Source organism: Manihot esculenta, chromosome 15 (assembly GCF_001659605.2).
Source record: "Manihot esculenta cultivar AM560-2 chromosome 15, M.esculenta_v8, whole genome shotgun sequence".
NCBI lineage: Eukaryota > Viridiplantae > Streptophyta > Magnoliopsida > Malpighiales > Euphorbiaceae > Manihot > Manihot esculenta.
In genome coordinates this window covers 798,375-820,828 of record NC_035175.2, presented here as the reverse complement: position 1 = coordinate 820,828, position 22,454 = coordinate 798,375, and the positions used below count along the sequence as shown (strand labels likewise).

The 22,454-nt window shown below is 36.1% G+C and overlaps 5 protein-coding genes across 9 annotated transcripts; 1 reads left to right on the top strand and 4 right to left on the bottom strand.

The window, feature by feature from the left end:
- Positions 1-294: 294 nt before the first annotated feature.
- Positions 295-9,299, top strand: LOC110602120 (WD repeat-containing protein 43). 3 transcript variants are annotated; one of them, XM_021739548.2, is made up of 14 exons: positions 295-456; positions 646-739; positions 979-1,119; positions 1,241-1,356; positions 3,979-4,133; positions 4,480-4,568; positions 4,720-5,266; positions 5,692-5,859; positions 6,400-6,542; positions 6,676-6,755; positions 7,160-7,274; positions 8,107-8,181; positions 8,269-8,436; positions 8,968-9,299. In XM_021739548.2, the coding sequence occupies exons 2-13, from the start codon at positions 650-652 to the stop codon at positions 8,416-8,418; spliced, it is 1,869 nt and encodes a 622-aa protein (XP_021595240.1). In that variant the 5' UTR covers positions 295-456; positions 646-649; the 3' UTR covers positions 8,419-8,436; positions 8,968-9,299. The 3 variants fall into 3 exon arrangements, with proteins under 3 accessions (XP_021595240.1, XP_021595239.1, XP_021595238.1); XM_021739547.2 differs by having other exon boundaries at positions 5,689-5,859; positions 8,973-9,299; XM_021739546.2 differs by having other exon boundaries at positions 5,689-5,859.
- A 758-nt stretch (positions 9,300-10,057) lies between these two features.
- LOC110600974 (proline-rich receptor-like protein kinase PERK10) lies at positions 10,058-11,791 on the bottom strand. Of its 3 annotated transcripts, none has more exons than XM_021737935.2 (3): positions 11,380-11,791; positions 11,179-11,263; positions 10,058-11,092 (listed from the first exon to the last, which is right to left on the bottom strand). In XM_021737935.2, exons 1-3 carry the CDS (start codon positions 11,395-11,397, stop codon positions 10,266-10,268), a joined length of 930 nt encoding a protein of 309 aa, XP_021593627.1. In that variant the 5' UTR covers positions 11,398-11,791; the 3' UTR covers positions 10,058-10,265. The 3 variants fall into 3 exon arrangements, with proteins under 3 accessions (XP_021593627.1, XP_043807375.1, XP_021593626.1); XM_043951440.1 differs by having other exon boundaries at positions 11,179-11,303; positions 11,380-11,783; XM_021737934.2 differs by having other exon boundaries at positions 11,374-11,693.
- A 1,608-nt stretch (positions 11,792-13,399) lies between these two features.
- On the bottom strand, positions 13,400-14,315 carry LOC110602479 (major allergen Pru ar 1). The gene is made up of 2 exons (XM_021740011.2): positions 13,951-14,315; positions 13,400-13,848 (listed from the first exon to the last, which is right to left on the bottom strand). Exons 1-2 carry the CDS (start codon positions 14,132-14,134, stop codon positions 13,550-13,552), a joined length of 483 nt encoding a protein of 160 aa, XP_021595703.1. The 5' UTR covers positions 14,135-14,315; the 3' UTR covers positions 13,400-13,549.
- Positions 14,316-15,165: 850 nt separating this feature from the next.
- On the bottom strand, positions 15,166-15,981 carry LOC110602560 (major allergen Pru ar 1). The gene is made up of 2 exons (XM_021740108.2): positions 15,645-15,981; positions 15,166-15,559 (listed from the first exon to the last, which is right to left on the bottom strand). The coding sequence occupies exons 1-2, from the start codon at positions 15,826-15,828 to the stop codon at positions 15,261-15,263; spliced, it is 483 nt and encodes a 160-aa protein (XP_021595800.1). The 5' UTR covers positions 15,829-15,981; the 3' UTR covers positions 15,166-15,260.
- A 5,029-nt stretch (positions 15,982-21,010) lies between these two features.
- On the bottom strand, positions 21,011-21,772 carry LOC110601945 (major allergen Pru ar 1). The gene is made up of 2 exons (XM_021739357.2): positions 21,509-21,772; positions 21,011-21,421 (listed from the first exon to the last, which is right to left on the bottom strand). Exons 1-2 carry the CDS (start codon positions 21,690-21,692, stop codon positions 21,117-21,119), a joined length of 489 nt encoding a protein of 162 aa, XP_021595049.2. The 5' UTR covers positions 21,693-21,772; the 3' UTR covers positions 21,011-21,116.
- Positions 21,773-22,454: the final 682 nt, after the last annotated feature.

Sequence of the window (22,454 nt, the reverse complement as noted above, 5' to 3'; positions counted from 1 at the left end):
ATAGTTCTGGTTTAATGATTTAAAAGAATCGAAAAGTATATTTTTCTTTTGTTATTCGATTCAGTTCATTAAATTCAATAGTTTATATTTATTTTTAATTTATTCTGTTGTTTTTAATTCGAGAAATTTATTATTAGTTTTAATCAATTTTAAATTTGAATTAAATAAATTCAACTTCGAATTGGACTGCATTGCGGGTTATGTTTTTATCCGGAAATCAATGTCGGATGCGGCCTATTCAAAACCCAGCCCAAACGGGCCAATAATCTGTCTTGGAAACCCCCCAAAGAATACCTAAAATTGAACAGAGGGAGTTTTTAAAGTTTCGGTTAACCAAAGACGGAACGCCCTAAACCAGAGAGACCTCCCCTCTCCTCTCTCCCTCTGCCATTCACCGTCGTCGCATTTCGCAAGCTCTATCTCTACATACGCAACCCGCTGGAAGTTACCATTTAGGTACGTTTGCCTCCACTCCTCTCTGGAGTTTTCTCCAACTCTATGCGGAGAAAGGACTGGATAACTTACTCTTCGAATTTTAACGCAACAGTACAATTTCTTTAGCTTCATGCTGCTCTTTAGCTCCTTATATGGTTTACGAACTATGAACGCATATTTTTAATGTTTACTTTGCTATTTATATTTCAGGATAATGGTCTCATCGAATATCAGGGACCTCTTGACTGCATTTAGTCCTTCATTGGACTACTTCGCAATCAGTTCTGGTGATGGTCGCATAAAGGTACCTGGACTCCTTATTTTAATTCTGTTAATGCTTGGGGAAGTTTTGAAAGAATTGATATTGGTGCTTATATTTTTAGCTCAAATGTCATTAGCTAATTCTACTCTGATTTTGTTTTCTATTGGGCATTAGAAATTTCTTCATTGTTATAACTTAACAGCTGTTAATAAATATCTGTTTTTCAACTAAATGACTTTTTGTTTGGATTTTGAAGTTACTAATTCTGCTTTCTCTCATAGATATGGGATACGGTGAAGGGCCACCTGCAAACTGAGTTTGCAGACATAACATCATATGATGCTAATTTGTTTACTAAACCTGAAAGAGGTCACCTTTCAGTTGATTATACATGCATGAAGTGGTTATCACTGGACAGAAAGGTTCATATATATATACATATATTTCTAATTTATGTGAAACTTTGGCTTATTATTGCATTTGCAAATGTGCAACCCGGACTTTCTAATTTAACTTTGTGCTTAAATATGTGACTGATTGCAGAAGAAAAGGAAGCTAGGAAGCTCACTCCTGGTATTAGGAACAGGCAGTGGTGACGTTTTGGCACTCGATGTGTCTGCTGGTCAATTGAAGTGGACGGTCAGTGATTGCCATCCTGGGTGAGTTGCCATATAGTTACATTTGGTACCTTCATTGTTTATGGGTATTGAAACATTTGCAATCTATTGGTTTCTTTTGGTTGATGTGAACTATAGAATTTTTTATTCTTGGGCACTCTTGCTTTCTCATTTCTGCCACATAGGGCTTGAATCTAGTTTTGGTCGGTTATCGGTAATGACCCAAAAACCGGACCGCTATTGTCACTAGAGTTCAGATCGACTTAAGGGAATCCGTAGTATGCCTACTAATGCAGTCGTACTCGGATTGCTATGGGCACTATGGTTTAGAGACACTATGGTTCAGAGACTTAAGGTCGCTGGAGTCCGTAATAAGCCTACTAATACATCCTGTTACATCTATATAATCCCCGCATGCACTTAAAAATTTATATAAAATATTTTCATCTCATAAATCAAAATGAACCAAAATTCGGCATGTGCATGCATACATAACTGAAAACATAAACTTATACTAAAACTCTTATCAAATTCTCTAGTATAATCAATATTACATGTCACAGTTTGGTTTAAACACTTTAACTTAAAACTTTTACATGATACTAGAACTCTTATCAAATGCTCTGGTATATCAATATTACATGCCACAGTTTGGTTTAAACAGTTTAACTTGAAATTTTTATATGATAAGATCATTAATAAGATGATAATAAGATCATTAATAAGATCATAAAAAAAAAAATCCGAACAAAGCACAATACTAGACCGTAACATCAATTTATGTCCACAATTGACTATTTCATAACTAGCTTATACTTACTGCTAAAATCGAACTCCCATGCTAATTATGTTCCTGCAAATCAAAACTGAACTCCCATGCTAATTATGATCCTACAAATCTAGGATTAGGGAAGAGAGATAAGCTACTATAGTCCAGTGAGTGAGTAGAACCATGGTATAAAGCAATTTAATAAAACATATACTTGTAGGAATATGTCATAACACAAACATTAACAGTAACCCTTTATAAATTCCAATAGTGGCCGGTCCACAACGGGTGTTTTTTAGGACTTTCTCTTAAATATAAATATATCTACAGTGCTAAGGGCATAGAATGGACACACTGGTATTTCTCTTACATAAAGGTATGGGTGTAGAATGAGTTTTGACTTAGACTTCCATATCCGTCAAACATAACGTATCACATCATGTTCGAGGCTTAGTGGGTCATCCAATATCTATCTACACCAACAATTAATTATGCAATGCATCATATTTGTGAATTTTTAATGCAAAACAACCTATTCATATATATATATATATATATATATATATATATAGCATTTGTGATGCATGAGTATGCTTAAAAACATGTAATTTGATTAAAATAATAGTTTAGTTTAGTTGTACTCATCTCTGGCGGACATCAACCTCTCTCTAAAGTAGTTACTTCACTTTTGACCTCTACGGCCTCTCAAGTCTTATCCTACATTGATGGACTTATGAGGAACTAAACATAATTTTTTTATAGCTCTTAAAATTATCTCAATAAATTCCTAAAAACACATAAGAAAACACGTAGAAAACGGACTGAAAACGATTGTACAGTGAACTTTCGGCAGCAGGTTTGGCAGCCTAAAATCCCTTGCAAACCTAAAAGTCCCAACTTTTAGAAGTAGGTTAGGTCACCAAGGGTGGAAGTCTTCACAGGCAGGTTTGGTGGCCGAAACTGGATTATTCTGCAATGTAGAACTCGATTTTTCCTCTACACCACTACCTCCAAAACACAAACCAAGCCACATACAACGGCTAAAAACCATATCAAAACAACATGAGCTTCTAAACAACTAGAAAATCTCATAAACAACAACATGCAAGCAATCTATCATATTTAACATACAAGGATTAAGCATGAAAGAGAAAAACATAATCTTGCATGCAAACCAAACTAACTCCCAAAAACCGAGAAAATTCAATTGTTTCTTAACAAAGCAACAAAATCATGCATTTTGCAAGGGTTTTAAGGAGGTTTAAAGCGAAATCATAAAAAATTTACATAAGCTCACTTTTGCCCAAAAATGAATAAAATCTCTCTCCATTTTTTGGTTGAGTTCTATTTATAGGTGGGCTGGAACCTTCGATGGCTGATTTGGAGATTCGGTGGCCGAACCTTAAAATCCTGTAAAATATTTTGTTTAACACATTTTAAAATACTTAAAATTCAATTTATAAAAGACTATTTTACTCTTTAAAAATTTTCGGTTTCGAGATTCTGATTCCAACGGATATTCTGTCGGAAATTTAGAATTCCGACACCAGAATTTAACTGGATATTATATTATCTATCTGGTTAAAACGATATCTGGATTTTTTTTTCAATTCTACTCCAATTTTTTCTGCTTGAATGCTGAAACTTACAAATTTTTTATTTGCTCATTATTATATTGAATCGCATTGTTTGCCTTCATAAATAGATGTACAGCGTTCTTGTATTTGTGTACACACACAAGTAGCAGTCTCATGACGATAACATGTGAACTTCAGATTTGCTGCAGTTCTTTGGCTACTATTTGAGCATATACTGATCAACTGATTTTAGTTAGAGTTTATACGTTGGGTTACAATTTGATTGCCTGCCTAACTCTTTTACTCCCTCATTTGCAGGGGTGCTAGTGCTATTTCATTTTCAATGCGAGAATCATGCATTTACACTGCAGGTGCTGATGGAATGTGTTGTAAAATAGATCCGCAAACAGGAAATATGTTGGGGAAGTTTAGAGCTTCTAATAAGGCAATATCCTCTATGTTGGTTTCACCGGGTATATGTCCTTTAGGCCTTTTGTTGTACCCATGCTTTATGAATGCATAGAAACAAACACTCTTTTGCTCTGGCATCCTTGGGCCCTGCCTTTCTTATCCCCTCCTGTCTCCTTGCTAGTGATCTTGTGAAGGCTAGATTCTGCAATTATATGGTTTTATTTTCAAGATGGTGATGTTGTATTAAATAATTGCAGATACTTAATTTGGCATCAGTCTAAGCATTTGCTATTTTGTGGGAATGATCATAATGACTTGTAAATGAGTGTCTTTGGAATATGTATTTTCTGTAACACAACTTTTTTTTATTTCTGATACTTTCCCTTGGATGGTGTCTCTGTGCTTCAGATGGGAAGATATTAGCAACTGCAGCTGCACAGTTGACTGTTTTTAATTGTTCTGATCACAAAAAGATACAGAAATTTTCTGGTCATCCTGTGAGTGCAAATTTGTTCTTCATGTTACTTCTATTTATGCCTGTTTTTGGTTTGTTTCTTGACATGATTATACATTATATTTCATTTGTATCATTTTGTATTTTTTGCCCATCTGTTTTAGGTTATGAAATTAATCTTGCCGTATTTGCAGGGAGCTGTTCGTGCTATGTTCTTTACTGATGATGGAAAATATATTCTTTCATCTGCTACTGGGGAAAGATACATTGCATTATGGAGGGTGGATGGTGGCAAAAAACAGTCAGCAAGCTGTATCCTGGCAATGGAACACCCTGCTGTATTCCTTGATTGCTGGCGCCTTGAAAATGAGGGAATTGATGCAGGCTTATGTGTTTTGGCCATTTCAGAAACTGGTGTTTGTTATACATGGTATGGACAAAGTATTGAAGAATTACGTAGTGTGAAACCCACAAAAGTTGCAATAGCTAATGAAGGATCTTTTTCCAATATTCACAAGGGTGCATTACCTACAATTTTTGCTGCAAAATTACAAGGCATTGTCAAATCTAAGGCTGCACATGTGTTTATTGCCTATGGTTTGCTTATTAAACCTTCCTTTCAGAAAATAGTAGTGCATTCAGGCACAGACATAGAGTTGAATTGCTCTCAGGATGGAGTTCTCTTACCAGTGAGTCAATCTCTCATTAAATCTAAGAAAGGGTCAGATATACAGATTGGAGGTAATACTTTTCTGCTGAATTGATTATTTGAGAGTTCTTTTTGGAAACTCATGTTCTTGGACAATTCTGATCTTAATATAATTCTGATATTCAAGTACCCAAGTCATTTCCTGGCTTATTTGACACATACAATTGAATAATTATTCTGAACATGCTCTTAAATATGCCAGGTCCTTGTGGAGTCATCATTTCCCTTATGGGATTTACTTTAATAATTATGCTTTTCTTGAAATCTTGTTATTAGATTTTAATATGAAGATTTGTTTGAGTTTTATCCTCCATTATTTATTCAGTCCTAATATTTCTTCTTCAGTATATCAAATTTATGTGATGCATGTAATTCCCTTCTCTGATGATTTCAATTTTGATATGCCTTGGATTTGCGATGACACGTGTTGGCTAATACTTGTCTAACAATTCAGCAGTTACTGCATTGGACCGTGCCAATGTGGAAGATGCGTTGCTTCCTATGCCAAAAGTTTCTGATTTTCATGACAAAAGGATGTTAGAGAAAGCTTTAAACAATGACTTGGATGAGGTCATGGTGGATTTGATTGATGGTAGGAGTCAACCTGAACTTGTGGAGAATAAAGGTAATTGCAGGAACATTATGAGGATGCTGTTATCCACCTTGGTCATGTCTTTTCAAGTTTGTGTAGATCATTGTAATGATTGAAACCCTTATGCCATTCATAGTTAAACTATATAGTTCAATGTGTTCTTTTTGTTTGTGTTTCAGGTGAGTCTGATTTTTTCCCTGGTATTTGTAATTCAAATGGCATTTTTGGTCCTTTTATTCCTGTATGAACCTTTCAGCTTACATCTGATACTGTGGTATTTTGTTAAACTAGTCTTTTGTCCAATCATATCATATTGATTTATACACTTGAGCCAATATACATAAAGCTTTTAGGCTGTGTTATAAGGAAGCATCACATTTCACAAGTAATTGCTCTCTTCAGAAGATGGTGAAGTGTTGCATAGATTTTGCACGCTCCTCTGGCTGATAGAAGTAATGTGATTGTGAAGGCTATAAACATTCTTGAGAGTTGAGATATTCTCTGGCAAAGTTGTTGATTAACTTCATGATTTTTTTTTTTATTATTTTAAATTTATTGTGCTTATCTATGTAGATGACACTGTAACAACTTCCATGGAGAAGCATTTGAGATCATTAGAAATACTTAGGAGTAAGGATGATGGTATGTTCAGATCTACTCTTGCTTCTGCAACATCTATGGGTATTGATATTGAAGCTAATATTCCGCAAAAGAAGGTTAGTTCTTCTTTAAGTGGGAACTTGCTGTTTCTTAGATTGTGTTTTGTGATTCTGGATCTCTCTCTCTATATCTCTTCCATTTTTGTGTATGCTTCAGATATGTCATTGGCTACATTTTTTTCTCTGTTAGATGAGAGCAGCTGTTTTATCTCTGGAACCTAACAATGCATGCAAGTTATTGGAACTCTTGTTGGCCAAATGGGAATCCAGGTTTTGCTCTTGTTCTTCAAGGATTTTGTCAATTATCCTAATTTTTTTTCTTTTTTTTTTGGAGGAGGGGAGGGGGGTTGAACTAAATTGTATTTACAGGCTATAAATAAATGACAACTAACACAGAAGTGTAAACTCTGATTTAGGTTTTCATATGAAAAAAATTGGATCTTAAGGGCCTATATATAAGTGACAGCTAAGAATTCAAGTTTAAGATACAATCCACCCAAGCTCAGAGCTGGCTTAGTCTTTGCATGAACAGCAAGCAATTGCTTCATTTTCTGTACCAATTATATTTATATATATATATATATATATATATATTTGGAAGCCGTGAATCTTAATTAGCCTTGAAGTATCAATACAATAAGTATGATTTTTGAAAATGTGGTTGTCTTCAACAGGTCATGTAGTGCAAAGCATATTCTACCATGGATATACTGTATATTGGTCAATCATGGCCAGTATATCATGGCTCAAGAAAAATCAGAGGCCCAAATGCTTAGTTCATTATTAAAGGTAGAAAAATATTGAAGATTATACATGTACATTACTTCATCTTTTCATGTCTACTGTATCAGAACTTGATAGTATCTTCTTGCTTCTTTTGGAATAGTTTTTCCTCTCGATATCTTTGTATGATTGGGACTGTTTTACCGTTTGAAATGAAATGCAAGCAACTTTAACTTATGGTCATCATGCTATCTGAATTAAACACAGTATAAGAATACCAGTATTTGTGGTAACACTGGATATATTTTTGGTTGACATGGAAGCTCATTACTTTAGTGCATAATTATCAATTTCCTTGGCTTGTACTGAATTTGGTCTTGAGATTTTATCCCAAATTTTAGCCATTGTATGATTATTGATTAAGAAAGCAGGTGAAGTTCATTTCAACCTTTAGGTAATAGACCTTTAGTTCTAGCGATTTACAGTGATGGACACTCCCACTGTCTGTCACCAAAATGTAGGGGGATTACTTGGGTATTGCATGATTCCTGTGCAGTCTTTGGCAGTGGGACATATTGAAGAGGAAGAAATAGGCACTTGGTGTATGGAGGTTGTGCGAGAAAGTAAAATTTCTTTCACTTAAGGCGATTGCACGCAATCTGGCAATTTTAAGCCACTGGATTATTGGGGAGTGGAAAATGCTTGTATACACCTTTAAATAATATGGCATCTCCACTTTTAAATAATATGGCATCTCTAAATTGGTTGGGTGTCTAACACTCGAGTATAAGTAAGATTTACTTTTGGGGATCTACAACTAATAGAAAATGAACGAGCTCCTGTTTTTACAGTCTATAGTATTGCCTAGTGATACTCAAAGTTTTCTATCTTCTTTCAGATAACCAAATCTAGAGGGGTGGCTGTTCAACCTTTACTAAGGTTGTCAGGTTGTCTACAGCTGGTAACTGCACAGGTAATACATTCTTACTCTTGCTTTAATCATTTTGGTGCAGTTTTGTTCACATCTAATTCGTCATGTTTTCCATCTAATTTATAATAGATTGACAAGGCTGCCATGAACAAAGCTCATGTCTCAATGCATAATGACCAAATGGATGACGATGATGACGACAACGATGAAGATATTGGTGAGCAGCTTTATGGGGAAGACGATGATGAATCCCAATTAAGCAGTGATGATTATAACTAAATGCAATCTCCATAACAGGTGAACATGCTCCCCCCAGTTTAATGTATTAAAAAGTGGAACTTCGCTTAGGAGTTGAAGTATTGTACAACTGTGATAATATAGACCTCTTCTTCCTTGCATTATTTTGGATTAGGTTTTGTATTTACAAATTTAGAGAGCTGCACTTTAGTTGTGCAGGTCGATGTTAGAAAAAAACAGAAAGAAAGAAAATTCCTTGTTGGGAATAGAAGATCATTATTCTGATTACAGATGGAATTAGAAGTATGCATTTGGGTGGGGTTAACTTAAAAGTGAAATGATGTGAATGAAAGTCAAAGTAAGCTGTGGATGGCTAAAGGGGTGGGATAATACTTTATTATTGTTATTATTATTATTATTATTATACTTTGTTTTTTTTGAAAGTTCCTAGTTGATAATTGGTTTTGTGTGTGTGTGTATATAAAAAATTGGATTAGCAAGTTTTGCATTCTATTTATTGATGTTTCACTACCTGGAACATGCTTGTATTAGTTGGCCGTATTAATTTATGCTTGCTTTCACTGTTCATAGAAAAGATTTCCTGTGGAATATTGTGGGGAAGCTTCATTTGGTGCGGATTTTCATCAATTTGCGTCAGATTGTGCATAGATTTGCTGGTGCATTACTGGAAGCATAATTTCTCCCTCTACATCACATGTTTCTTTGTTCTGTCATGTATTGCCTCTATTCTTTGTCCAAATGAGAAGATGTTGGATTATATTTTTCTTGTAAAAAGGCAATCAATTTTGTAATCTGTCTAGAGCCTTTTTTTCCTGGTGTCTGCCATGGCCGCATACAGCTTGGGAAATGATTTATATGACACTTCTCAAACAATTAAAATGACTGCATCTTATTTGTCTTCAGTGCTGAATGGCTGATATTCATCATTCCTCACTCTGTCTCCAAGTTTTTAAGAGTTGGTACTGTAATATCTGCTGATCTGAATCTTGGTTGTCGGTCATTAAAAAAAGACATCTGCATATTTGAGGTCGTCAGTTATATCTGTATATTGACCAGAGTAACAGATCTAATCATTCTATAATTGTCTAAATGTCTGAAACATGGTTAGGAAAAATGTCATATTGAAGTTAAGGAAAAATTACTATTTGGTTCATCTGATATCTAGAAACACATTAATTAGTTCCTCAGTTTTGAAAAATATATTAAAACGTTTATGATATTTTAAAAAGTCTACTGATTAGTCTTTCCGTTAATTTTAACTGTTAGCGGATTTTTAAAGACCAACGGAAGAATTAATTATTAGATTTTTTAAAATTTCATAGATATTTTAACATATTTTTTAAAATTAAAAGATCAATTAATGAGTTTTCTTATAAACTAAATAGTAAATTTCCTTAAGTTTAATTAGGTGAGGACTAAAAGAAATATTCATCGTAGAAAAAGCATGATTTCTTGGCTATTTTGTATTAGTGAAGGATTTTTGGGAAAACACATCAACTTTCTTGTGTGAAAGTTTAGGAGCAGAAGTCTATATCTAAAGATAATGTAAAATGGAGGTGGGCGGTGTTTGTCAAAAATTGAAGGCTGGCAAGCATTGTTTTAGAATGTAATTAATTCTTCTATACGATTCTTCTACAAGAATTGAATAGCATGTAATATGTATTACCATCCGATCAGAAGTGGAATGCAGAATAAATTCTTCCGGCAATTACAAACTTGGAATCTCATTCTTTCCTAACATTTTCACATTCTTATTGGGAAATATTAGTGCCACCAGATACCTCTTTTTTTTTTTTTGAATTATTCTCCATCATGTACTATCTTTTCCAGAGGCGTAAGAAGGTGCCTCCTTGCTCTTGCAATACCTTTCACACTATCCTACATGCATTTGGATTTTCGTCACTGAAGATAGATGTGATGTTTCCATTGCGAGTGTTTTCATGATAGTCCTCACTGTAATGATCCATCCTACTGTAAATTGTGTGGCGAGGTGGAGAGTGGATGTACTCGTATTCTGTGACATATGGTGATGGCCTGTATGTGTTATAGCTGTGAGTCACGTAGATTGGCTGTGGTGATTCTCGTGGTAGCACATGGGCATTAGGGTATCTGGGCTCTGGTGGAAGTCCGTGGCCATTAGGGTATCTGGGCTCTGGTGGAAGTCCATGGCCATTAGGGTATCTGGGGTCTGATGGAAGTCCATGGTTGTTTGGGTGTATGTTCCAGGGACCACCATAACTAGGATAGCTGTATCTGTACCCATAATCAGGTGGGTGATGGTATATGACATGAACCTCTCCTACATCCTTTTGTCCAGGGGCTTGTGCAGGGCCTGCAGGCTGTTTTGCGTTGGTTTCTGTATCAACTTGTGATGATGATGGTTTGTCTGCTGGCGGAGGATTTTCAGGTGGTGGTGGGTCTTTTGGTGGCTCTGCTGGTGATGATGCTTCCGCTGGTAGAGCTGCTGGGGAAGGGTTTGCTGCTTCAGTGTTTGGTGGTGGTGTTGCAGCACCTTCAGGTGGCGGTTGTGGTGGTTCTGTTGGGTGAGCAGCAGGCTGATCTGATGGCTCTGTGTGGGAACATATGGTGGCAATCTTTCTAGTTTTCCTAATGGCTTTCACTATCTGTTCTGGATCTGCCCACCCAATTACTGTTAATTTTTGTTGGGGGAAGTCAATATAAAGATCATATATGCCTGTTGAAAAGGAGAGTTTAGAGTTCACAATGTTAACGTTGGAAGAAGAAAGATAAATATCATCAAATCACTTGCTAATTGCTCACCCCTAATGCCATGCAGTGCCTTCTTGATCTTCTGCACACATCCGTTGCAATCCATTCTGACTTGTATCTCTGTAACTTGAGGTTTCTGCACTTGAGGAGAAAGCGCAAGTTAGATGCTAAGTGCCCTGAAATAATAATCACTATACTATAAATTATTGTTGACGTAAAAACACAGGAAATGAGCTGTGGTTCAACCTGCACCTCAAGCTCTGGAGCCATTGTAGAGAGAAAGGAGACGGAGAAGCCAAGGGATGGAGAGGGGCGAGAGTATGAAAGAAGAATAAACAGGTGGCATTTATTTGTACTTGAGGAGGGAATATTTGAAAGGCAAAGGTGTGGGGCATGGAAGGAATCTCCTTTTCCCCTATGAGAGAAAGAACTGGGGAAGATTGATATGATGTTGCTGTAATTGATTAGGCTAGTAGGAGTAGGGTGTGGGTTAAAGAAAAGGGTCGGTTTTCTTTCCAAAGGGAATTTGCTTTAGGATGGATCATGGATGTCCATCTCTATAATTGAGCACAGGATATCCAAAACCGACCATAGTGAGAGCGGTAGATTTTGTTTTAATGGTTTCATAAGGTCAAAAATATCAAAGTAGCTTTTTTTTAAGGAGGAAGGATATCCACTATCAAGGAATCCTTTAGTCACAAGAAAAGATTACTACAGCAAAACAAAAATGACAATGGGGAGGATGTTTATTTGCTGTATGAGTTGTATATTAGAGTTGGAAAGCATAAACCTTTCTTTCATTTTTGTCATAAAGGTCGATGGAGATTGAAGAAAAAGATTCGCTTATTTGTCGTAGACGTGCTTAAAGCCTTTGACGGGTGGCAATATATAATTCTCTCATCACACCTTCAAGTTTGCTTTTCATCGCGTTGCCATGGTCCGGACTGAAATCGCCTGAATTGGTCTGATCCAAATTAACTTTAATCGACCTGTTTGATTTTAAATTAAAATTTGTTTTGGAAAAAATAAATTGGGAAATTAATTAAAGTTAGATAAATTGGGGAATTTAGTCTGTCCTCTTAAATTACTAAACTATTGTCTGTTTCAACCTGAAATCAACATTTACTTTTGATGGGAGTAGGAGGAAGAGTTGGGTTAACCTCTTACGTGACTCTGTTGTTAAGCATAATGACACTTGCATTTGGTAACTCAGATTCCACAGACTTAGCCGATGCCTTAGAATTTCCAGCTCAGTCAGGCCATAAGGCCGTTGCTGCAAAGCTTCAATGTGGCATGCCCTTGCCCTTCAGACAGGACCAGGTTGACTTGTCGTAACCATCAAGTACCTGCCAAATGTCCTTTGGGCATCTTGAAGACTAAATAATCTTCTATGCTCTGTTTATTTACACGTTAGAATGCAGATTTGGAGGAATCACGACATAAATGTATTAAAACTTCTTGTGGTCTGCTTGAGTTTGCTTTGCGCTCTAGACCTCACCAATGATAATATGTAGTCAAATGGGAATATATGTCATGTCATAAGGATTTACGTCTTTACTGAAATAAAGAGAAGTTGCTTTCCATTTTTGTCTGAAAGCAGGCTGTGATAATGCACGTTACTCTACCTGCAATCCTATCCTTTCTATCCTCCAGACCAAAAAGAAGGTAAATCTCACTAAATATTATCTCTAAAACGACAACTCAACAATGGTTGAAGCATCAAGCTAATGGTCTGTGGGGGTTGAAATTGCCCCCTATTCCTATATAGCACAAGCATACATGTCATATGAGGCAAAATAAAATTTGGGCGTGCTTTCAATTTCTTGGGACGTCATGTGGTGTAATGGGGAATAAACAGCCTGGCTAATATTAGGCTGATAGTGTATGCATGTTTTGGTTTCCTTTTGTTTTGGTCATGGACATGGTCCACACAGGCATCTCTTGACAAAACTAAACAATCCGAAAATGAAAGAGGCCACTACTGCAAAATATGGCTGCTTTTTCTTTCTACCCATTTTGAGTTCGTTGATGTTGGCGTTTAAGCTGTTCGCCACTCTAAATTTACAAGCTATTAAAATTTATTTTTAAATTAAATCTAACATGTTTTAATAGTAATAAGTAATTTTTGACACTCACATCCTTGAAAAAATTGATTAAAAATCGATTTGATTTTAGTTAATTTCAAAATAGATCATAACCAATTGATTCTGTTTGTGTCTGAAACGAAATTAATGATAAAATACAATTGTAACATAATTAATTTGACTGGAAATAAAATGACAAGATGTAATGAATTGATAAAGGATTTAATATAATAAGTTGTGATAGTCATCACAATTACAAGCATAAAGGTTTATTTTTCCCCTGCCCAAAGTTGAAGGGCATGTATAAATGTAACGAATCACATGGTAAAAAAAAATCATTAAGCATAAACATGAGGATTCTCCAAGAGGTAGGCTTCAACAACTTTGTATATCCCTACAGCCTTGTCCTTGCCATCCTCAAAAGTTTCTTCTTCGATGGTAAAATCTCCGACAGTAATATAATTGCTTGTGATCTTACAAACTGAGCCTCCATCACTTGCTGCCTCAAACTTCACTTCATAAGCAATAGAATCAAGCTTGTCTCCCAGTGGATCTCCCTCAATCAGAGTATACTTGCACATCAGATTGTCTTTATCTAGTTCTTCAATTCGATTCTTCACATATTTCAAGTTGCTGGCTGCAGCTCCAACAATAATGTTAAACAAATTAATACAACACCGAAAAAAAGAAGAGAAAATTAGCATGAATAATTAAGAGTCATGTATGTGAGATTGGTAACCTTCAGTGAAGTTGACTTGTTCAATGGTTCCAGCACCTTCACCACCTTGGATTACATCCACACTTTTGATGAACTGGGGTAAGAGCTTTGGAATCAAAATGTTGGAATCGAGAATTAAGGCCTTGAACATACGTGATGGGGCAACTGGGGATGTGTATTCTTGTGTGAAGGTAGACACACCCATGGCTTATGATCCCTTTGATTAGAAGCTGTTTTTTGTAGATTTGTAAGAAGCAGAGGCTGCTTTTATATCCTTATACATAATTAGGAAGATAGCAATAACAAACTATGAATTCCAACGGAGAAATTACAAAATTTCAAAGTCCTCCACCTTCGTGGCTGCTAGACAGACTTGTCTTGTTTCAAAGATTTTACACTGGAAATAAATAAAATCAAAATGCATGGCTATGTACACACGAGGGCGGCGCTAACTAGCTTCGACCAATCTAGACTATGGACTTCATCCCTATCAAAGACTCAAATACCATGGGCCCATGGCCCATAAGGAGCCCACTAGCTATATCTGGTCACTGCTCCAGTACGCGCCCAAATTGATAAAGGGAACAAACCAACATCAGATGGTTCAATCAATTCCGATTAAAATGGTTCAGGTTTATGCTCGACATGATTTTTGTTGAACTGAACTGCATAACCGATTCCAGTGGATTCATGGGAAGAGAATTCTCCATGCATATTTAATACAAATATCCAGAGAATTTTCCATTTATATTTAACACAAAAAAAGAGTGTTTCATATAAAGGCAAGAGAAAAAGAATTCTTCATTTGGTTCGGAGAAAATTTATTTACCTTCGAGCAATGCTAAAGAAGAAAGATTTTCTATGCTCCCATGTAATGCCAAGTGAAAATTTTTTTCATTCACAATTATATTTAAGTTCACGTTCAAAGTTGATAAAGGCATAATTCACAATATTCAAAATTTATGATTCTTAAATAATTGATTTAATCTATAAATATAAAATTATGATTAAAATGATATTGTTAAGATTTTAAGTTTAAATTTAAAATATTTATCATCTTATTTAATTTGTTAGATATAACATCTACACCAATAAAATATGTGTCAATTCTAATGCATTGTGTTTCTTATCCCCTCTCCACCTAAAAAATCAACAACAATAATTAAGATTAGAAATTAAGTTAAAGGTTCACAAAAGTTGGTGATTAAATTGAAACATCACAATCAATCCACAATCACAAAGAGAAGAAAATCCATCTTTATTTAACAAAGCCGATGGTAAGCATATAGCCAGGACAAACAAGCAACAAGCGTTATGACAATTAAAGGCGACTAAGCATAGGCATCAGGGTTTTGCAGGAGATATCCTTCGACAACTTTGTACATTCCCACTGCCTTTTCTTTGCCAGCCTTAATTTCCTCTTCGCTGAGCACAATCTCACCCTTGGTATGATAGGTACTCTTCATTTTATTTATGCTGCCACCATCAGGACCAGCCAAGAACTCTACCTCATACAAAACACTCTCAAGCTTATCCAGCAATCCATCACCATCTACCAAGCTGTACGTGTACAAGAATTTCTCTGGGTCAATACTATCTATCCGATTTTTAACATACTTCACTTGGTAACCTGCAAAAAAAATGTCCTTTGTTATATTGTTTAGTGAGTTACTATTGAGTTAAAAGAAACATTTATGTATATGTAGACAATATGCCTTCTTGGAAGTTGATCTGCCTGATGCTGCCAACCCCTCCATCACCTTCTACAAATTCAATACTTCTAATAACCTGTGGCATGAGTTTTGGGATTAGGTTGTTAGAGTCGAGTATCAAAGCCTTGAACAGTCTTGCTGGGGAAATTGGAGAAGTGAACTCATCACTGTAAGTGAAGACCCCCATGATTTCTCACACAATGAAGAAGACAAAAGCAGTCAGAAGGAATTTGAACCTGGTGGTGGAGAGGGCGAGGGGTGGTAGTTATATAGGTGGGACGAAGTTAATTTTGTCTGAACATTTGTTTTCTATTAGCAAGAAGTTGGTGTTTGTCCTGAAAGCATTATTTCATTTTTCAAGTTTATATCTCCAATGAGTAGAGATCGGCTAAATTCGTTAGGTATGGAAAGGGTCTTTATTAGTTTATTGCTTCTGTTACTTTAAACTCACGTGCTTGTCATGTGTTCTTATTTATTTATTTTTTAATTGATTTAATTATCTCAGATATAGTCTTTAGGGATCTGAAGATTTTTTTTCCCCTTCGTGCTTTCAAGCACTACTTTAGTTGTTGATCTTAGTTGCGTCAATTTCTGCTTTTCAGTTCAATTCATCACTATAAATGTAAAGGAAGAGTTCATGAATAGATGGATCCTTTACAACAATCTTTCTCTTCTTCTTTCTGTTTGCAATTATTCAATATTTTTGTTATAATTTTTGTCTTTGTTCTGTGTTTTCAATTGTTAAACTAACAATTGGTATCAGAGCCCTGTTCTTGAAGGGACTTGTGAGATGGAACCTGAGGGGAGTTTTCCAAAAGCTCCAATCATCTTTGACGGAGAAAATTATGAAATTTGGGCAATTAGAATGGAAGCCCACTTGGATGCTCTTGATCTTTGGGAAGCCGTGGAAGAGGATTATGAAGTTGCTCCGCTGCCTGCAAATCCGACCGTGGCCTAGATAAAAAACCACAAGGAAAAGAAAACCAGAAAATCAAAGGCAAAAAATTGTTTGTTCTCCGCTGTTTCAAACACTATCTTCACCAGAATTATGTCTCTCAAAACAGCTAAGCAAGTTTGGGATTATTTGAAGGAGGAGTATACTGGTGATGATAGGATTCGGGGTATGAAAGCTCTCAATTACATTAGAGAGTTTGAGCTGCAAAGAATGAAGGAGTCAGAGACAGCCAAAGAATACTCCGAAAGACTTCTCGATATCGTCAATAAAGTAAGGTTACTCGGCACTACTTTTGACGATTCTAGAATTGTTCAGAAAATGTTAGTTACTGCTCCTGAACAATATGAGGCTTCTATTACCACTTTGGAGAATACAAAGGATTTGTCCAAAATCACTTTGGCCGAGTTACTGAATTCTTTTCAGGCACAAGAGCAGAGGAGATCTATGAGGCAAAATGGTTTCATTGAGGGAGCGCTTCCGGCCAGACATCATGAAAAAAAGGATCTTCCAAGAAAGCAAGCTGGTTCAAATGATGAGCAGAACGCAGATGATCAAAATTGCGGCAAAGGTGGAGGATCAAAAGAATATTCAGCTTGTAAACATTGTGGCAGAACAGGTCATGCATCTTTCAAATGTTGGAGAAGGCCAGATGCCAAATGTAAGAAGTGTAATCAGCTTGGACATGAAGCTATAATTTGCAAAACCAAGAAGCAAGAAGCAGTTGTCCAAGTTGCTGAGCAAGATGAAGATCAGATTTTTGTTGCATCATGTTTCTCAGCAAAATGCGTTTCAGAAAGTTGGTTGATCGACAGTGGTTGTACACATCACATGACCTATGACAGAGCTCTTTTTAAAGATTTGAATCCTACCAAAATCAGTAAAGTCAGAGTTGGTAATGGTGTTCACATTCCAGCAAAAGGAAAAGGGACTGTCACAATTATAACAATGTCAGGTATAAAAACAGTGTCTGATGTTCTTTTTGTACCTGATATTGATCAAAATTTGTTAAGTGTTGGACAGTTAGTTGAAAAAGGGTTCAAATTAATATTCGAAGATGGGTTTTGTGACCTTTTTGATGCAAAAAGAGAGCATGTTCTGCGAGTTAAAATGAGAGGTAGAAGCTTCTTATATGATCCAACACAGGAGGAGCAAGCTGTTTATGTTGCAGAAACCAACAATATCACTGAAGTATGGCACAAAAGACTTGGCCATTGTCATATTCAGCGTATGTTGGAGATGAAAAAGAAAGATATGATCAGAGATTTGCCAAAGCTTGCTGAGAAATTGCCAGATTGCTATGCTTGTCAATTTGGTAAATAGAATAGATTGCCATTTCTTACATCAACTTGGAGAGCCTCACAGAAATTGCAACTAATTCATACAGATGTTGCAGGACCTCAAAGAACTCCATCCCTCCAAGGTAGCCTTTACTTTATCTTGTTTATTGATGATCTTACAAGAATGTGTTGGATTTTCTTCTTGAAGTATAAGTCAGAAGTGGCTGGAGTTTTTTGGAAATTCAAAAATATGGTGGAAAATCAGAGTGGCTGCAAAATTCAGGTTGTGAGATCTGATAATGGAACAGAATACACCTCATCTCAGTTCAATGCTTTTTGTGAAGAAGCCGGCATTGAACATCAATTTACTGCTCCCTATACACCTCAACAAAATGGGGTCAGTGAAAGGAGGAACAGATATGTGATGGAGATGGTGAGATGTATGTTGCATGAAAAGAACTTGCCTAAGAGTTTTTGGGCAGAAGCTGCCAACACAGCTGTGTTTCTCCAAAATCGACTCCCAAGCAAAGCATTGAAGGATCAAACACCATTTGAGGCCTGGTATGGTTTTAAACCTTCATTAAAATTTCTGAAAGTATTTGGTAGTGTCTGTTTTGTCTATGTTCCACAAAATAAGCGTGACAAACTAGACAAGAAAGCTATTCCTGGTATCTTTGTCGGTTATAGCTTAGTATCCAAGGCTTATAAAGTTTATCATCCACAAACTGGAAAGATGACTATTACCAGAGATGTTCACTTTAATGAAGAGAAGCAATGGGATTGGAATGACTCATCAAAACTTCTACATGGGCTTAGTCTTCCTGAAGAACAATCAAAAGACAACTTGCTGGAAGAAAATCTTGATGATTTACCAGTTAGAGGAACCAGGTCACTTTTTGAAATCTACCAAAGATGTAATATGGCAGTTTATGAACCAGCTGGACATGAAGAAGCTCTTGGAGATCCAAAATGGAAAAAAGCAATGGAGGAGGAGATGTCGATGATTCAAAAAAACAAAACATGGGTGTTAGTTGACAAACCTGCTGACAGAAAAATTATAGGAGTGAAGTGGGTGTTCAGAATAAAATTAAATGCAGATAGCACCATCAACAAACACAAGGCGAGACTTGTGGTTAAGGGTTATGCACAGATTTTTGGTGTTGATTACTCAGACACCTTTGCTCCTGTGGCTCGATTGGACACAATCAGAATGCTTCTAGCTATTTCTGCTAAAAAAGGCTGGAAAGTATTTCAATTAGATGTCAAATCTGCATTTTTGAATGGTGTTTTGCAGGAAGAAATATATGTGGAGCAGCCTGCTGGTTTTGTTGTTCAAGGTGAAGAACATAAAGTCTACTTGCTCAAAAAGGCTCTTTATGGCTTGAAACAGGCACCCAGGGCCTGGTATAGCAAAATTGATGACTATTTGCAAAGCTTAGGCTTTAAAAAGAGCTTATCGGAGGCAACTCTTTATGTTAAACTTAAAGAGAACAATGTTCTTATAGTCTCTCTTTATGTTGATGATATATTGGTGACAGGAAATAATGATCTGCTGGTTGAAAAATTCAAGCAAGAAATGGAGCACGTTTTTGAAATGACGGATCTTGGACTCATGAACTATTTTCTTGGTATGGAAATTACACAAGGCCAAAATGAAGTGTTCATTTGTCAGAAAAAATATGCCAAGGAAATTCTAAAGAAATTTCAAATGGAAGAATGCAAATCAGTTGCTACACCCATGAATCAAAAAGAGAAGTTGAGCAAAGAAGATGGAACTGAGAAAGTTGATGAAGGCCACTATAGAAGCTTGGTTGGATGTCTTATGTATCTTACTGCTACACGACCTGACATTCTATTTGCTGTAAGTCTTTTATCTCGTTTTATGCATTGTGCTAGTGAGTTACATTTAATTGCAGCAAAGAGAGTGTTGAGGTATATTAAAGGTACAATCAATTATGGTGTCAAGTTTGGAAAAAGTGAAAATTTCAGGCTATGTGGATTCTCAGATAGTGACTGGGCTGGATCAGTTGACGACATGAAAAGTACATCTGGGTACTGTTTCAGTCTTGGTTCAGGTTTCTTCTCTTGGTGCTCAAAGAAGCAAGAGATTGTGGCACAATCTACTGCTGAAGCTGAGTTTATTGCAGCAACAGCAGCAGTTAATCAAGTTTTATGGATAAAGAAAATTTTGTGTGATCTGAGTATGGAGCAGAAAAGTGGTGCTGAGATTTTTGTTGATAATCAAGCAGCGATTGCGATCTCTAACAATCCGGTGTTTCATGGAAAAACAAAGCATTTCAACATCAAATTGTTTTTTTTGAGAGAGATACAAGAGAATGGAGGAGCAACACTGGTTTACTGCAAAACTGAAGATCAAATAGCAGACCTGTTTACAAAGCCACTCCCAATTAACAAGTTTGAGCTGCTTAGGCAGAGACTTGGAGTTTGCAGTAACGAAAGCAAGGAGGAGTATTAGTTTATTGCTTCTGTTACTTTAAACTCACGTGCTTGTCATGTGTTCTTATTTATTTATTTTTTAATTGCTTTAATTATCTCAGATATAGTCTTTAGGGATCTGAAGATTTTTTTCCCCTTCGTGCTTTCAAGCACTACTTTAGTTGTTGATCTTAGTTGCGTCAATTTCTGCTTTTCAGTTCAATTCATCACTATAAATGTAAAGGAAGAGTTCATGAATAGATGGATCCTTTACAACAATCTTTCTCTTCTTCTTTCTGTTTGCAATTATTCAATATTTTTGTTATAATTTTTGTCTTTGTTCTGTGTTTTCAATTGTTAAACTAACAGTCTTATTGATCATATCCATTATTCCTAAGGGTATTAGTACAAATGGAGAAAAACAAAATCCTAGGCATCAAAGGAATAAAGCTGATCAGATTCTGATGACAAATGTCTCAACCATGCCAATAGAAACAAAAAGAGAAACTGCAGATGGCTGTGTTATATGTACATTGGTCGGAGAATTCAAGGACTATTCACTTGTCCGCATCTGATTGAACTTAGATGAAACAGATCAATCCTACCTCTGTGGTATTTGGTATATTCCCTGATCAGTAATTCCATCTCCAACTTAATATAATATGTATTTCATTTCAATATTTGTTTTAGAAGAATGAAAATAGATAATAACTTTATTCGTTTTATTGACTATCAGGCCACTCATAGGCAAATATAGAAGCTAGATAATGAAGTAGCAGGCTCAGCAGAGTGAAAGTAAGGCAGTGATTAAACATAAGCCTGAGGATTGGCAATAAGGTAGGCTTCCACAGCCTTAAAAACAGCCATAGCCTTTTGCTTGCCTTCCTGAACTGCTTCTTCCTTGATCTCAACACCTGCCTTTGGATGGAATTTGGTAACATTGGTCCCCTTGCAGCCTCCATCAGGTGTGGCCTCAAACTTAATCTCATAGGCTATGGATTCAATTTTATCCATCAGTACATCACCTTCAATCAATGTGTAGTTGTATGTCATTTTCTCTTTGTCTAATGCATCAATCCTATGCTTCACATACTTCAGTCCAGGCCCAGCACCTGCATAATAATAAATAAAATTTCTGCAAACGAATTTTTAAATAATAAAAAAAGAGTTGTGCTAGTGAAATTGAGCGCAGTACTGACCTTCAGCAAAGGTCATTTTCTTGATGGTTCCAGGACCTCCATTGCCTTGGATGGTTTCAATACTCTTAACAGCCTGAGGCATCAGCTTGGGAATCAGATTGTCAGCATCAAGTATCAAGGCTATGAAGAGTTTTTTGGCAGGGACAGGGCTAGTGAACTCATCAGTGAATGTGACGACAGCCATGATTATTTTGCTTGTGTTTTCTTTATTCCCAATCTGAAATTGAAGAGATGAATACAGAAGAGTTGAAAATGGTAATAGTTTTGTTGGTGGTGAGACAATGTATATATAGATTGAGATTATTTTGATTCCTAATCTAATTGCTTCAACTACATGGGTAACTAATAATGAACAAACAAAGCATTATTATTTTCTCCTACTTAGACGGCCATATTAATTCAACATCATAAAGTCTCTTCCTGCACCAACAAAATCATATGTCCTGTTACTCCTCCGTCAACTCAGACATTAATTCTCCTTTTCAGAATTTTGTAATAAAATAAAGGAATTTCTAAATTCATAGTATATGCACACGAATCGAGTGGTCATTTCTCACATCAAATTTACATGGGTTTGAGTTAATTCAATGATTTAAAGGAAAATGATTATTCAAGAGGGAAGTAAACTAATACCAGAACAGATCGGGCTAATTCTGATATGAATCGGCCATGGCCGAATTATCCCTATGCTATTGTATCGCTTTAATTAATACATCATTTAAATAGTCGGTGCCGAAAGAGTTAGTAATCGCTAATCTTGATTCCTAGATATCCAAAAGCTTGACGGCATTGGTGATTTATTAAGCAGCGATAATTCTCTAGTTGTAGCCATTTAAGCTTGGCCGGGACTTCGATGAAGAAAAATAAAGGAAAGTGAAAAGCTTGGCCGGCACATTAATGATTGCTTCCAAAATCCCAGATGGATCATTTGCTTGCAGTTGCTGTG

Bases quoted from the DNA above. Each gene is read 5' to 3' on its own strand.
- LOC110600974 (XM_021737934.2), bottom strand. From the start codon at position 11,397: ATGGCTCCAGAGCTTGAGGTGCAG. The intron at 11,264-11,373 runs GTTGAACCACAG...CCTCAAGTGCAG, and splicing joins CTCCAGAGCTTGAGGTGCAG to AAACCTCAAGTTACAGAGAT. The intron at 11,093-11,178 runs GTGAGCAATTAG...CCTTTTCAACAG, and splicing joins GGCACTGCATGGCATTAGGG to GCATATATGATCTTTATATT.
- LOC110601945 (XM_021739357.2), bottom strand. From the start codon at position 21,692: ATGGCTGTCGTCACATTCACTGATGAGTTCACTAGCCCTGTCCCTGCC. The intron at 21,422-21,508 runs GTCAGTACTGCG...ATTATTATGCAG, and splicing joins GAAAATGACCTTTGCTGAAG to GTGCTGGGCCTGGACTGAAG.
- LOC110602479 (XM_021740011.2), bottom strand. From the start codon at position 14,134: ATGGGTGTGTCTACCTTCACACAAGAATACACATCCCCAGTTGCCCCA. The intron at 13,849-13,950 runs GTTACCAATCTC...TTGGAGCTGCAG, and splicing joins ACAAGTCAACTTCACTGAAG to CCAGCAACTTGAAATATGTG.
- LOC110602560 (XM_021740108.2), bottom strand. From the start codon at position 15,828: ATGGGGGTCTTCACTTACAGTGATGAGTTCACTTCTCCAATTTCCCCA. The intron at 15,560-15,644 runs GCATATTGTCTA...TTTTTTTTGCAG, and splicing joins GCAGATCAACTTCCAAGAAG to GTTACCAAGTGAAGTATGTT.
- LOC110602120 (XM_021739547.2), top strand. From the start codon at position 650: ATGGTCTCATCGAATATCAGGGACCTCTTGACTGCATTTAGTCCTTCA. The intron at 1,357-3,978 runs GTGAGTTGCCAT...CCTCATTTGCAG, and splicing joins GTCAGTGATTGCCATCCTGG to GGGTGCTAGTGCTATTTCAT. The intron at 4,134-4,479 runs GTATATGTCCTT...TCTGTGCTTCAG, and splicing joins CTCTATGTTGGTTTCACCGG to ATGGGAAGATATTAGCAACT.